General features: G+C 37.6%; 2 protein-coding genes across 6 annotated transcripts in view; one reads left to right on the top strand and one right to left on the bottom strand.

The window, feature by feature from the left end:
* cep85l (centrosomal protein 85, like) overlaps positions 1–16,104 on the bottom strand; it is an 80,819-nt gene that overhangs the window by 32,839 nt on the left and 31,876 nt on the right. The window lies entirely within an intron of this gene.
* On the top strand, positions 1,350–15,983 carry pln (phospholamban). Of its 2 annotated transcripts, none has more exons than XR_004544509.3 (2): positions 1,350–1,677; positions 12,729–15,983. XR_004544509.3 is itself a non-coding variant. In XM_034004290.2 (2 exons), exon 2 carries the CDS (start codon positions 8,252–8,254, stop codon positions 8,408–8,410), a length of 159 nt encoding a protein of 52 aa, XP_033860181.1. In that variant the 5' UTR covers positions 1,416–1,677; positions 8,124–8,251; the 3' UTR covers positions 8,411–9,059. The 2 variants fall into 2 exon arrangements, 1 of the variants encoding a protein (XP_033860181.1); XM_034004290.2 differs by lacking the exon at positions 12,729–15,983 and adding an exon at positions 8,124–9,059 and having other exon boundaries at positions 1,416–1,677.

The raw sequence follows: 16,104 nt of genomic DNA, 5'->3' as shown, positions 1-16,104 counted from the left end.
TAGCACATCTTGGTTTTGTTACTAAAGTTCCATACGTGCCACATTTTGCTGCAATGGACCAGGTTCACAACATCTGTCCTTTCTAAAAACCCACCGATAGAACTAACTGTAAACTTTATTTCATGAGCTGCTTTGGATATTAAATCAGCAGAATCCCCTGTTAACCTCAGAATAAATTACACTTGGATAACGCTAACTAATACGTTTTGTGTCGTGTGTCTCTTATTATAATGTGATCGCGAGCAGTTTGGTTACGAGGACAGCAAAGCTGAAGATTTTGGTATTTCTGTTAGAACAGGAGACACCAAAACAAAGATTGTATTAATTTTAAAATTAGAACTATGACATATGTTCTATTTGTAGGATAACATTTATAAGCAAGATAAGTTCTAGAATTCTGACAAATTCATAAATGGCAATTGGTAGATTTCAATACATCATTTATAATAATTGTGGAAAGTTAAAGTTTATGAACTGAGAATACTTAGCAAAGACACAACAATTGCTTAAAAGCAGACAGCTACAACGCCACTCATCCAACTTTTCTACTTTATTGCATAAACACTTCTCTAGCATTGGTGACATCACACCATTCGCTAATTTGTCTAAAAATCACAGCACTTCACTTACCATTCCCTCAATGAAAAACAGAAGAGGAGCCTGTAAGCCTGTCCTTAAAAATGTAATATATACAACTCCAATGACGCATTGTAATACACTGCCACCTTCTCAATCATTACAGATTGATTATTATACAACAACAGCTCCTCTGTTAAAATGACAGGAGCAATAATCCTGTGTGTAGGGCCTACATGTTAGCAGAGCTGGCTCAATGCAAAACGGCTTAGTCTGCCAACAGCAGCAAGGTCCATGCCAGAGAAAACAGAGTAGTTTATCCCTCTGTTTCACTCCACTCCAAATAAGTGGGACTTGTCATTTAAAAAATGCGATTTTGGAACTTGTTTCTGTTTGAGAGAGGCCAAATGATCTCCTTCTAAGGAAGTGTGAGTTGGAGCTGAAAACCCTTTTATCTGCATTACAAAGCCCTGCATCTACTTTGCCTCGGTGAAAATCACAAAGGGAAGTCATTAACAGAACTTCATTTCCATTGGGATGTTCGGATGGGTTTCTATTCTTATACTTTTTTTTTTTTTTTTAAGCAGCACAATCAGTCTGACAGCATGGCCAGTTGAAACCAAGCAAACGACCAGCTCTAAACTAGAATGGATCAGTGCTGGAACTTTCTTACAAACAAAGTACAGTGCAGGTTTTTAAATGAGTTGGGTGGAAATGAAGTGTGATTGGGCACTAAAATAGATAAGTTGTTTCACTAAAAATACTAAATGAATTCTAGAAAGCCCTGAGAGACTGGATGTGAATAGCAATGTTGATAATATAAATAACTCAATACCTGGAATGAATTCCTGAGGAAGCTGAGTCCACCAGTGTATGCTGAAGAGCCTTGGCATCTCATTGTGTCCAATCAAAGGGCTGTGTGTCTGCAGAGACTCCTCCCCTAATTGGGGCTTTGTTTTTCCCCGCCCCCTGATTTTGTTCCCATAAACTTTGTGACATATTCAGAAAAGTTGCCAGAGAAACTCCAGATCAGTTTGATCAAGAAGTTTTCCCACACTCCAAGAGAGTCTTTTGTCTGAGACCTGTTGATCGCTACAGGAGGTAAGAATGTCCTTTTCTTATTTATAGCTACAACAAATTCAGCATCTCTAGATTGCAATCATCAGTGTAGGATTTTTGCAGGATTTTTTTTTTTTTAAGACATTGAACACACACTATATATATATATATATATATATATATATATATATATATATATATATATATATATATATATATATATTAAGCCTTTTTACATTTATGTATCTCATGAGAATCTGACCTGCTGCAGCAGCTCATAAAAAACATTACTGCAAGACATAAAGTCTTCATAATCCGGAATGAAATTGTTTTTTGCAGCACAGCTAAAAGAAAGATTGAATTGTATTCTGTCAGGTGAACATTTCCGAACAAACAGCGTGCAGGATTGCTGTCATATACAATTGCATTTTTTATTTGTATTATTTCTCTAGAGTATGACACAAACTTTCCATAACTCAACTACTATATAGTAGATCATTGTACAGTCTGTATATTTAAACTACAACACTGGAAGCGGTTTTAAAACAGCAGTCCCCATGTGTTACTTTAATCATTTACTTGGATCAAGCTCAGGTTGAAATCCTGTGAACAGATAGCAAATCAAACTTAAAACCAGTGAAAGACTGACCAGAAACTACTGTATTCCTTCGAATTTAACCATTTTTTGCTTCTCAGAAATAGCCTGCATCTTAAATCGAGTACAGTATTGTGATGGGTGTATTAAAAATCACCAACAAAAGATGTGACTACCCGAATACACAAGCAGCAACGTGACTTTCTGATGAGAAAAGAGAAACCAAAATGTTACTGCCTGATCTCGAATCAATGACATACAGGCAGCCATTTTCAAAGAAGCGTCATTAGCTTCCTGAGGATTTTAAAGAGAAGCTTTTACAATGTCAGCGTTTCTAACAAACAGTACCAGCTTGGACAGATCAGAAATGCTGATTAGACTCCCGTATTTTTCAACATGCCAAGCAATACCACAGTTCACAAATTGGGAGAAAAACAGGTGTGAGTAATCGTGACTGGAAATGAGAAGCAGCATATAATTGTAATGCTCTGTAATTACTGCCTCCATATGCGTAAATGAGGTTGTATCTTTGTAAATGCATATTTATTCGATGTTTTATTTTTTCCACAAATTGAGGGTGGGAAATTTGTGCTGCGTCAAATTTGAAGGCGTCCTAAATTCGAAGAAATACAGTATTTTACAGAAGACTCAAAACACATTTCAAATTAGAGATGTCTCCAGGAGATTTTTGGCTACCATAAATATAAATACATCACACGCTATTTAAACAAAGCCTTTCTGTTCTTTGTCTGCTGTGTGAAGCTTTTAAACAGACTGCAATTTATTTTATGCTCATCATCACCAAGAACCCACCACAAAGTGTTAAGTGTTACTTAGAAATGGCTGAAAAGAAAGGGATTTGTATGTGTGTTTGCCTATGATCTTGACAAATGGTAGCCCATCATTCTGACAGCATAATATAATACAGCAAAAAGTGTATGGAATTTAACTGAGAGAAAGTGATGCCTCACAGGGACTGTCAGTCTTTTGAAGGAGACAAATGGTTCTGAAAGTTCCAAACAGATATTGGGAGGTGCAAATTGTACTTTGAACCTGTATTTTTAATTATGGGAGTAATAGGATACATTAGGTCATCTTTACACTATACTATTTTACAGTAAGCCTAATTGTTTTCTTGTGTTATGGTATCCACTACATCCATTCCAACAGTACGAACAACTTACTCAGCCCCAAAAGCAGGTTCCATTTGAAAAGAATACTCATGGATTTAATGGCTTTGGTTTTTTTTTTTTTAAAGTCATTTTGTTCTTCTCAGAGACAAAAACAATGCAACAATGTGACAAATGTAGGAGGTTTTAAATCGATTAATGATTACATCGATTAATCACACTTGTGGGCTTTGATCAATTAAAAAATAATTGATCGATTCATTTTGACTACCTGAGTGCGGTATCAAAAATTGGTGCACGAAAAATGGCAGAGGGTACTTCTAAAGACCTTGACAAAAGGGCAAATGGAAGGTATACCCAATATCTCATCAGTGCTTTCCTTTCACAGCAGTACTACAAGTTTATTGTATCATCTTCATCACAAATAAGCTGATTTTTTCTTTTTATTCAACATACTTAAAAAAAAAAAAATAATAGCTATATTGTATTTTTTTTCAGTAACTAAAATTAAATAGCACTCAATAAATTACATTTCTCTTCAGCTAACCTAAATAAATAAAAAAGCCCTTGCCAGTATGAAACTTGAAAGCTTACAGTATGCCAAAAAACTGATCTTTAAATACAGTATTCTACGCTCTTGATGTATTTTTTTTACCTTTTTCTTTTAGACGTGTGTAAAAATTCTAGCTGTTAATTTTTTAAAATCCTGGAACACAGTCATATTTTAGCTTTGCATTTAAAGGCAGAGTGGTAGTGCCCAACAGTTTGGATTGAACCAAAATAAAGCACTTCAAACAAACACACCACATCCAGAAATACAATACATCCTTGTTCTCAAACTAGCCTATGTAGGTAAGTGTTGAGGGTCAGGGCGAAAACACAAAACATGTAAACACTTTCAAAAGTATTAAAGTGTTCATGCCATCTTAAAATAAATCACAGCAAGCGTTTGAGGTGGAATGTCGGAAAAAAAGCACATTTTTTGTAATGCACTTGACAGTCTCACATGAAACATCACTGCAGTGAATACTTCCAGCTATTGTTGTGTGTGTGTGTGTGTTTATCCTCTAGAGGAGGGTGAGATAATTCACATGCAGGTCACACACTAAAGATAAACACTTCAGAAGTGCCCATCGGCTCTGGAACGTGTGGCCGAGTGATCAGGAGATTAGTTAGCGATGCATTCATGGAAACACCAGCTCATAACTACTAACACTATAGTTTGTTCCCTGCAGTGGGATGACATATTTTCACAGGATGTCTGCCAAAAATGCCTCCGATTTTGTTTTCCTAGGCTTGGAATGAGACGATTTCCTTGTTAGGTTAAGCTTTCTTTTCTTGCTCAATTTGGATACTTTTTTTTGTTTTTATCTATTTATTTATTTATTTATTTTTTTATTTTATTTTTTAGGATAATGATTAAATCAGGATAGAACACTAAATCAAAATTTCCCCCTCAGGAAGAACAACTCCTATAACATTTTGTATTGACCAGTTTTTAGCTTTACAAAGGCAAGTTTGCCCCTTCTAAACTGAAAGACACTTCCTTAAGCACTTATCTTTGCTACAATCTTAGTCTCAGCCTAATGGATCTGCTTAAGTGGGTCAATATGAGATAGAATAGCTTTATACTATAGTGCGACTTGAAAACAAGGCTGAACAATGTCCCATAGTCATCTCAACACTAAGGTCTCAACTCAAAGAACAGCTCAGTCCTAGTCAAACTGACTTTCTAACTCTGCCACGTCTCCAGCACACACCTCCAGTCTTAGACAAAAGAAGAGACCAACGTAATTAAGCTCAATTTAAGTCTTGGCATCACTAGCTCCAATACTACTTTTTCATATTAAAATACAGCTGTTTCTGCCAACAAAGCGAACCCCAAATGAATATTTTAAGCTAAATGTTACAACACACCCAGCATAGTTTACAAGAGACGCATTATGTTATCTTTGCTGTGTCTTGTGTTGTCCGTATCGCAGTTATATTTTTAAACATATTGCTCGTTTGACATTTTTATTCCCATGTCATGGGTAATAAATCAACTGGGCAATACATTTCACAACAAAAAAAATGCCTAAGGATTACAGTGTATCCAGATCACGCTCCCTCCTGCAACCATGCTGGTTTTCAGTTCCCACAATAGGCCACTCAGTTCAATCAGAGCGCCTGCATTGTTGCAGGAGGGAGCATGAAGTGGGTACGCTGCAGTTTAATAGAAAAAAAATCTCTCTCGCCTGAAAGTTCTGGCGAATGGTTAACATAACTGATCAGTTATCTTCTCCTCCGTGCCAGGCCTGCTTGAGGCGAAAAAGGAATTTGGCCTCAAGCAACAGACAGACTACAGTACAAAAAGTAGACACCTGCGATACATCAATAAACATGGCATCATATGAATCGAGCATGAACATGAACGATGTTAAGACTCATATGACATGGAATTCAGTAATTCAGTATATATATATATATGGCTACAAGTAAACACAAAGCATTACCTATTAGTAATGCATGTTAAGCACTCCTGGATGTACGGATACATAATAGTCAATATTTAACTTCAACACTTTAGAAGAGCTACTTCATGTGTGAGCTTTATTATAATGCAAGTACTGTATATTAGAGTTCAGAGACTGCATGACTTCATTATGGATTTTGTGAAGCTTTTTACTGGGGAAACAGGGCAAGTATCCAAAACCAAGTTTTTTTTAAACAAGATGATACTGGGAATTGGAGGTTAAAACAGATATTAAATGTCTATCATACGAGACAGTGCAATTTGTATACGCCCTCTGTCTGGGTTTCTATTGTATCTTACGGATGGATTATTCTTCGACCACTTTGTAAAATTGCCCTATTCCACCTTGTCAAGTGATTCATTTAGCACAAACACCGGCTGCTAATTTCCACCCCAGGTCCTCTGCTGTGCTTCTCTTTTATGAAGAGATGCTTCTGATGCTGCGGCCTGCCAAACCTAATCCTTTCCCTAAATGTCCAGCAACCGTTTAGCGTCGGGGTAGCAACCAGACTGATGTTATGACTGTTACATTGTGTGATATGTAAAAGGTCATCACTAAGAATAACTGCGACTACATAACAGGGACGCATGAGATATCTTGTGCCAGAAGCTCGCCATTCTGGCCAGTGCTATGCCATTCAGACAGAGTGCTTCAAAGTCAGTTAAATTCACTGTGCACATGCAGATTCTCACAGGACACAACTGAGGCCAGAGGTAGTATGAAGAGAACTGCCTACAAAAAGCAAAAAAGTGTACTGCTTTAGTTTTCAGTGAAACACAAAACATAAGCCAGGAGACTCTAGTAATCAAATCCCAGCTCAGCAGGTTGTAATACACTGTAGGTGAGACTTCCAAATACTGACCATGTTCACTTTTACATGAATACTGCTTAATGACAGAAAAGGCCAGAGTAATATAATTTACTGTTCAGTAGCACAGAGGAAGCTGGATGGGGCTTGTCATGTAGTACAGTACTTCAATTTTTGGTAATAAATCTTTCGATTATACAAACTTAGTCACATAATCTGTGCTACAACATTATTAGAACAAACGGAATACTTGTTAATAATTGTCATTCAACTCAGGCCTTCCTGTAGTGTGTTATTAATTGTTGTATTGTTTGAACAGCTGTCTTCCATTTTATTTGTGAACATATAAGGTTTTTAAAGCCAACACAAGCTGTTGACCCTCAGTTTTACTGTTGAGTTTGCACCATGGTTCATGGTTTAGCTTGTTATTTCTGTCTTGCATCTTATGATTAGCTCACAGTCACACTGCTCCAGAGAGATGCTTATTAAAACATCTGTCATCGCAAAACACCGCCAGCATGTTTACATAGTTGACAGTTTAACATTTGATACTGGTAGCCAACTTTATCCAGGAAAGGGGAAAATGATCATCTCCAGTTCAAGGGTTTCAAGCCAAGTTCACTGCAGGCATTGGATCGTTCAGCTCATTCCCATTACTGGTGTGTACATTTCTAATCTTCAGAGATTGAACCAGTAAAATGAGACAAGTTTTGAATGTCAGTAACACAAATACAAGAGGTTAAAATAGCTTGCAAGTGGACACCAGGTCAACAAGTAACAACAAAGCCAGAACAATGGGCTGGTTAGATAGATCAAATCTGTATTTATGGAATAGATTTCTTTCTACCACTCTGACCCTATCCCCAGCCCCAGTATTCCAAACCCATGTCTTGGCAAAAGAGGGTTAGCCGGATAACTTAATGTTCACTCAGATTTGTGCAAATCCCGCTAGTATTCACCAGGTAATTCACCTCCAGTGAACATTGGTGAATTAGGGTGTTTTGTTTGTGGGGTAGTTTACAGTAGATACCCATAGATAACCTGTTAATCAAAGCAGTTTTCTGATGTTGCACAGAGCAGCTGACAGATAGCTTCTGAACTCTCTAATTTACATTACTTTAATAATTTGCACCATCAACATTTAATGCAACACTTATTTGAAAATTAGAATTTACTTACAGTATGGTTGCAGCATTGACTATGCAATTTAAACTGTGCTGGTATACAGTGTACAAGTTAAAGATTGGAGATCTCTCATGGGAGCTACTGCATTGAGGCTTGTGAAGGAGTTTCTAGAGATTTGACAGTTTAGGAAACAACTTTGAATTGCAGTATAATTCACTTCTGATTTTGTAAGGAACACAAAAAAACACACCCTTACTTGTCTTATTTCTGTCTGTTCATGTTATCTTTCTTTTTTCCCTCCCCTGCTCCCTCAGCTTCCTGAAGCCAGGCTCACCAGAAGACACTGCATAATCAAAAGCACTACGCACTTTCACTCTTCCACACTACTCTCCACTAACCTCCAAGTTCTCTGTACGCTCACGCGCTAACCCCCACTGCCAGCATGGAGAAGGTTCAGCACATGACTCGCTCTGCTATCAGGAGGGCTTCCACCATCGAGGTGAACCCACAGGCCAAACAGAACCTGCAGAAGCTCTTTGTCAATTTCTGCCTCATTCTCATTTGCCTCCTGCTAATCTACATCATTGTGTTGCTACTCTGAGACCCCACCTGGCTCCCTACTTACAGCAGTGATCACCGGCTAGCCAATGGGAAGACGAACTGTGATGGTGGATGCGAGTGGGTGGGTTTTTAGAGAGAACCAAGGAATGTGCTTCCTTCTGGCTTGCTTTTTGTTTTTAGTTCCAAAGAAGGTTATATTTAAAAAGAAAGAAATATTTATGTTATCTAAAATAAAAGCATTTATTATAGTGTGTGTGAAAATAATATTAGGTAAAAGCAATGCGTCTGCAATGTCTTTTTAGCCATTTTTGTTATGCAATAATGAGATGGAACGTCAGCTTTTGATGATATGTTCTGCTGAGGGGGCAGGGAGTTTGGGGTACGTTCCAGATAAACACAACATTGATTAATGCAGTTTCTAAAACCAAGTTGGCCGTCACAGATCCCTTCACCAGTTTGGCACCAATGCATACAGAGTCCTGGGACTGAAGGAGAAGGAAAATGCTCAGCACTGTGTCGCAATGTTTCGAGCACATCTGCCTCAGCACTCCTCTGTTGATCATGTTGTATGCAGCGGTTTTCTTTCTGTTAAATGGACACCAGCAACTGTATTAAAATCACGCACAAGCTGCATTACTTTGTGAGAGAAAAAAAAAAAAAAACTATGCAATAAAATGTACAAACAGTTAGTGTGTTTCGGTGACCGATTGTGTTTACAGATGATGACCTGAATTAGGTTACTGCCACTGGACTCTGGGAAAGATAATGGGGCCTGCAATCACACAATTACTTTACAGGTGGTGCTCTTGATCTTTAAATCTAACTATGTAAGCTGTATCTATCTTTATAATGCTTGACTGGGTGTTTCTCCCATTTATTTTGTACTCCTTTGGAAGATACTCATCACCAGTGCTTAATTTGTAAATCGGGAGGTCCCGGAACACATAGTGAGCGCGAGAGGGGGGGTGTTCCGGGGGGCTCTGAGGTACCGGAACACATGAGAAAACAAAGTGACAAACACAATGTATCCAGACAATGTAACTATAACCTGTGTTAAGGTGTCATCTTTAGCCTTGGCTACAATGCTTACTGCCGCTAAATGGGCCTTGGTTCGGGCATGTTCAAAAAACTTTTTTTCTGAGGGCTCTTCGTTGTTTTTTTTACGTCGGAGACAGAGGACGTTACTGTACATTCCACCCACTCTTTTGCTAGTTTCATCCCTCCCTATGATTAATACTTCTAAGTCATCTTGAGTAAAGTCAGCCAAATTACTAAATAATATTAATAACAATAATAATAATAATAATAGAGATATACACCTCATTTCCAAAATAAATAAATACAAACATCTACTGGTATTGTAACGTTATTGTACCCAAGGCTTAATTATATAACTTGTGATTACATATTTGACCTTGAGGAATGAATGTATTTTATACATGACAATTTACAACTACGGTTAAATATTTTATAATTTAATAATGACGGCGATTCCCCTTAGTCTACAAGGTGAAACGTAGTATCAGCTACGATACAACAACCTTTTAGGAGGATACTGCACATTCTAATGGATGATGTTCTTAAACGTCTATTATATTTTACACGCACATTAAATATACATTTTCTAAATGTTATTTTACTGTGTTAAAAATACTAAATATATACACATTTAAACTTTGTTTTTATAAAATATACATGTTGTGGTTGATTACATGACTAATCCCAAAGGTTTACTGGATAGAAGAGGAATTGGGCAAACAGCGTTTTGCTATGTGCTGAATAAATACCACTCGTTCGAGCCCCTCTTTTTTGTTGTTGTAAAAAACAATGGGTGACTCCAAATGTATAGAAAAAAAAACACATAAGAAATGCAATTGACTATTTTTTTTAAATATTAAATTAAATTAAATTAGATTGATACTGATGGCTAAACAATGCTAATGGTTCAAACTGTTATGTTATCTCCAGTATTCCAATATATATATATATATATATATATATATATATATATATATATATATATATATATATATATATATATATATATATACACATACAGTACTGTGCAAAAGTTTTAGGCAGGTGAGAAAAAATGCTGTAAAGTAAGAATTCTTTCAAAAATAGACATGTTAATAGTTTATATTTATCAATTAACAAAATGCAAAGTGAGTGAACAGAAGAAAAATCTACATCAAATCAATATTTGGTGTGACCACCCTTTGCCTTCAAAACAGCATCAATTCTTCTAGGTACACTTGCACACAGTTTTGGAAGGAACTAGGCAGGTAGGTTGGCCCAAACATCTTGGAGAACTAACCACAGTTCTTCTGTGGATTTAGGCAGCCTCAGTTGCTTCTCTCTCTTCATGTATCCCAGACAGACTCGACATTACTTCCAGGACTCCTTGTTCTTCTTTACGCTAAAGATAGTTCTTAATGACTTTTGCTGTATGTTTGGGGTCGTTGTCATGCTGCAGAATAAATTTGGGGCCAATCAGATGCCTCCCTGATGGTACTGCATGATGGATAAGTATCTGCCTGTACTTCTCAGCATTGAGGAGACCATTAATTCTGACCAAATCCCCAACTACATTTGCAGAAATGCAGCCCCAAACTTGCAAGGAACCTCCACCATGCTTCACTGTTGCCTGCAGACACTCATTCGGGGACCGCTCTCCAGCCCTTCGGCAAACAAACTGCCATCTGCTACAGCAAAATATTTCAAATTTTGTTTCGTCAGTCCAGAGCACCTGCTGCCATTTTTCCGCACCCCAGTTCCTGTGTTTTCGTGCATAGTTGAGTCGCTTGGCCTTGTTTCCACGTCGGAGGTATGGCTTTTTGGCCGCAAGTCTTCCATGAAGGCCACTTCTGACCAGACTTCTCCGGACAGCAGATGGGTGTACCAGGGTCCCACTGTTTTCTGCCAATTCTGAGCTGATGCATCTTCCGATTGCAAAGGGAAGTAAGCATGATGTGTCTTTTATCTGCTGCAGTAAGTTTCCTTGGCTGACCACTGCGTCTACGGTCCTCAACATTGCCCGTTTCTTTGTGCTTCTTCAAAAGAGCTTGGACAGCACATCTGGAAACCCCTGTCTGCCTTGAAATTTCTGCCTGGGAGAGACCTTGCTGATGCAGTATAACTACCTTGTGTCTTGTTGCTGTGCTCAGTCTTGCCATGGTGTATGACTTTTGACAGTAAACTGTCTTCAGCAACCTCACCTTGTTAGCTGAGTTTGGCTGTTCCTCACCCAGTTTTATTCCTCCTACACAGCTGTTTCTGTTTCAGTTAATGATTGTGTTTCAACCTACATATTGAATTGATGATCATTAGCACCTGTTTGGTATAATTGTTTAATCATAAACCTGACTATAAGCCTACAAAATCCCTGACTTTGTGCAAGTGTACCTAGAAGAATTGATGCTGTTTTGAAGGCAAAGGGTGGTCACACCAAATATGGATTTGATTTAGATTTTTCTTCTGTTCACTCACTTTGCATTTAGTTAATTGATAAATATAATCTATTAACATGTCTATTTTTGAAAGCATTCTTACTTTACAGCATTTTTTCACACCTGCCTAAAACTTTTGCACAGTACTGTATGTTATGGTAAAAGTCTGAATTTTGGCAAACCAAGTTAAGCAGTAAATGTCCGAAATAAAGTTTTACTTCAGACATTTAGCAGTACATCTCAAGAATAACCAAATGCCTTTATCAATAAGCGTTCTGTAAATACTACTTGGTAAATGTTAACAGTTACCAGTAAAACTTTTTTAGATTCAGACTTTTACCATAACATATACATCTGCTTACTCTTAAGGGTTACACGTGTTTTAAGTCTTCCCGGAAGCCAATAGAAAAGGATGAAAGATATACAACTATGTGTCTGAATTGCTCTGGCATCGCCTCCAGAGTTGGCAGCAACACAGACTATGCAGAGCCAAGAATGAGATGCTTGTCAGCTCCATACAGAAAAATAATAAAACTATGTAGCAACTAAAAATACAAATACAAACCAAACGGCAATGTTCTGACAACTCTTGAAGCATCTAGTTGCTGCTGTCTTTCTCACTGAGCACATTTCAAGCAACAAAGTCCATTGGTTTTCTAGAAAAGTGAATAGCCTGAAAGTTGCCCAGTGTTTCAAGGTTTTACCTTGACTGCAGATGGTCAAAACACAGCAGTATATTGGGTAGGTTGACCAGGCAGGTAGCAAGGATACTGCAGTTTAAACATGACTGTAAACTTGTGGGCATGAAAGAATGCTACATCTCAGTCCAGGTAAGTATCATACTTCATCTGGAAGCACCTACAGTCCACTAACACTTTTTGACTGCTTCCTCCCATCCCCAACTTGTAGCTACATCTGCCAGGTCTAAATTGGCTGAATGGACAGCAGGATGGAGTGATCTGCCAAGAGCTCTCCTTGCAGTCTAGAACAACCCTTCTTGGGAAGACCCCCCTGCAGTGTACCTTCAGAAGCCCACAGAGACCCAAGTCTTGCCAGAATGGATCTGACTACCAACAAAGGCCTCAACCTGCTGCTCAACTTCCTCCTCATCGTACTGATGCTGGTACTGATGCTCATTCTAGTGAAGCTACTGTGATTGGTCAACTGACAACTCAACACTGCCATCTACCAATTATGACTTAGCTAACACAGTAGAACTACCTGCACAGGTTCAAGCACCAAGAAGAAAATCAGACACACCCAAAGACACTCACTAGTTGAAATATCAAGTAGGTTTATGACTAAACTAAATGTGGTAAAAAAATAAAATAAAAAAGGCCACAAGAAAAAGGCATGTTTTTTGGTGGTGGAGCAGCATTTGGGTTTAAATGGAGCAGAAAGTTGGTGGCTTGGTTTTATAGCAAACAGTATAGCTGTTGTCAAGCAATGGTTTTACAACCACTTTACAATGAATAGAGCACTTTTTTCTACAACAGAATGAGTACACACTGTATTTATTCATACTGCAGTAGAAGACTATGCAATCTATTTGATTGATTTGCTATGGCCATATCACATCAGCATACTGTATAATAGATACCTGAATACAATCAATTATACAATGTTATGTAACAGCATCTATTTGTTAAAAGAAAAAGTCAGCAAAGTGTAAGAGTCTCCATCTAGTGGCCAGTAGCAGTACAAGCATAATTTGGGTTACTGTATGTGTAAACCCCTTTCATTAACTTGCCATTAAATCAAGCCCTAGACACCAAGAGTTTTAAGATTTGAGCCGATGTACATTTAAAGTTACTGTTACAGCACTGGGATGGTTGATGGCATCTGGTTATTACCAAGCATGATGTGATAAACATAAAAAAGTGGTATTTGTTAATGTTAACTTGTGAAAAAAAGTGTCTGTCAATCTTTTACCTGTTGAATTTAGTTTTGAAGATTGTTAGTAATTCATCCGAGGCTGTTCTTGCTTAGCTGATTTCTGAAGAATAAGCAAGACTTGATGCAGATCAAAAGGTCCTTTTCACTTTGTCATTGAACATGCTGTATCATCTATATGTGGATACAGTTACTGATTGAAAAAAAAATCTAAAACAAATTCTTACTGGTTCCTATTTCCCAGCAGTGGCTTACTTATCAAACGCTGCGCTGCGGGCAAACAATGCGAGCACTGCACAGCTAAGATGATAATCGCAGCAGCTGAATTAACTTTAAGAGACCCCTTCCCCCAAGAGCTCCTGTGCAGGTCTACACACGACGAGAGGCTGAGTCAGTTTGCTTCATTCATAACTAACATGGAATTGTAACCTGCAGCTCTAGAACACCAAAGAGCCATCTGAATTGATGTCTGTGGTTTGCTAGAGCCACTAGATGTCATCATTACAAAATAAATACTGTACACTGCATGGCTTGCTAATGGTCAGAGCAGCTCAGCTAGTTTCTGCATGGAAAGCAGACCACATCAGACAATGGGCAGTTCCACTCCTGTAGCACACAAATCTGATTTTAAGATTAGTTGCAAACCCAATGAACTAAGGACCTGCCCCATGCTATTTAAGGGCACCCTACTCTATTTTTTTTCAGCTTGTTTCCTATAACTGGACTCGGCAGATCCCTTTGTAGTGCCTAACACTAATCTGGAAGCCGTTGCCAGAACAGCTTTTAGCTCTCCAATTATCAAAATCCAGAACCTTAACGAGATTTTACTAGTTCATCTGGTAGCTTCATTCAACAGCACAGAGATTGTAAAGGACTTAAAAGGCATTAAAGATGTTATGTACAATGTAACTGCTGTGCAAAATAGAGTACTTATTATAGGTCTGTCAGTTAAAGCTGACCTACTGTATAATGGGCCCTATTGAAAGCCTTTTATGAATATAAATTGTGTTGGATATTCATGAAAATGATTTTGTTTAACCACTTAAGGAATCCAATAGTGGTTGTTTTCTTCTTGGAGAACAGCAACGTGATCTGATAACTTAAGCCTAGTATTCCAGGACAGGTCACGTTGCAGGATTCATATATATATATATATATATATATATATATATATATATATATAGTCACATGCAGTTTAACAATCCTTGTTTAAAGACCCTCTACAAGCTATGCACAGGTTTATACAGTGTTTGTACAACAATGTAGATTATATCCCAATAATTGCCTTAGCTGTATCGGTTCCAACCTATTGGAAGGAATTACAATTAGCAAAGGCACCGCTCAGCAACATCTACTCAGTGTCAGAAATCATTAGCATCTGGCCATCTCCAAGCAGGACATTTAACAAGAGAGATCAACTGATCTGATCTTATTCTTAACTACACTGATATGCAGGCCAACTTCATACAGCTGTTCATGTTTTAGACAAAAAAATATATATTTACAGCTGGGTCAACTAACAATATATAAGACTTAGATTGGGCTTGCCTTTAGCACCAATAGTATTTAACAACTAGCCAACTGACATCATAATCACAGAGCTAAATGAGCCTTTGATATATATTAACTTAGAAACATTTATCACTCAAGTGAAGAAACACTTGAGTCTGAGGGCTACCATGTAGTTAATGAGGCAACAAAAAGAATGAACAACTGGACAAGCTTCTGTAAAGAGGCTCATGGATCTCCACCCACAAGATATTTAAAGGCTTAAATAACTCTTAGATGGTCACTAGTGGTAGAAAAAAATTTAATTGGGTATTAAGCAACCCTCTGTAGGTAAGCAAGAATATTCCTGCAATCAGCAGCAGGTGGCAGTATGACCAGCGTGTGTCACATATTACTCTCTGCATGTTTAGCATGTAAACACCGCTCACCTGACAATGTCGTTCAGAACAGGAGTGCATTACAGGCTAATTTATCAATTTTGCACTTTGTTTCAGCTTTTAATTGTTTGTTTTTTTAAATGGTAAAATTTACAGCTTTAATGCCAAAGATTCAAATGGAACCCTATAAACAATACAGAAATGCTTCTACAGCTTGGGGTTTTTGTAATTTCTTTGTATACACTATCTACTAACACTGCATTCTAAAACAAGTCATTCATATTTCTAATTGCTGTATACTAGGCAGCTTGTCACCACTTACTTTTAATACAATGTTCAACAAAACTTTTTCTGTTACATTAAACCATTTTAGTAGAATGTTTAATCATTGTGGTTTTGTTTGAATGTCTATTATTATTTGTTTATCAGAGGCATTTATCCAAGGAGACTTGCAGGGACTCTGTATATATATTACCATGATTATTATTATTAACAGTGATTGTATA

The sequence above is a fragment of the Acipenser ruthenus genome, chromosome 5 (assembly GCF_902713425.1).
Source record: "Acipenser ruthenus chromosome 5, fAciRut3.2 maternal haplotype, whole genome shotgun sequence".
NCBI classification, from domain to species: Eukaryota; Metazoa; Chordata; class Actinopteri; order Acipenseriformes; family Acipenseridae; genus Acipenser; species Acipenser ruthenus.
Note: the sequence above shows the minus strand (reverse complement) of the source record. Positions and strands in the feature narration are given on the sequence as shown.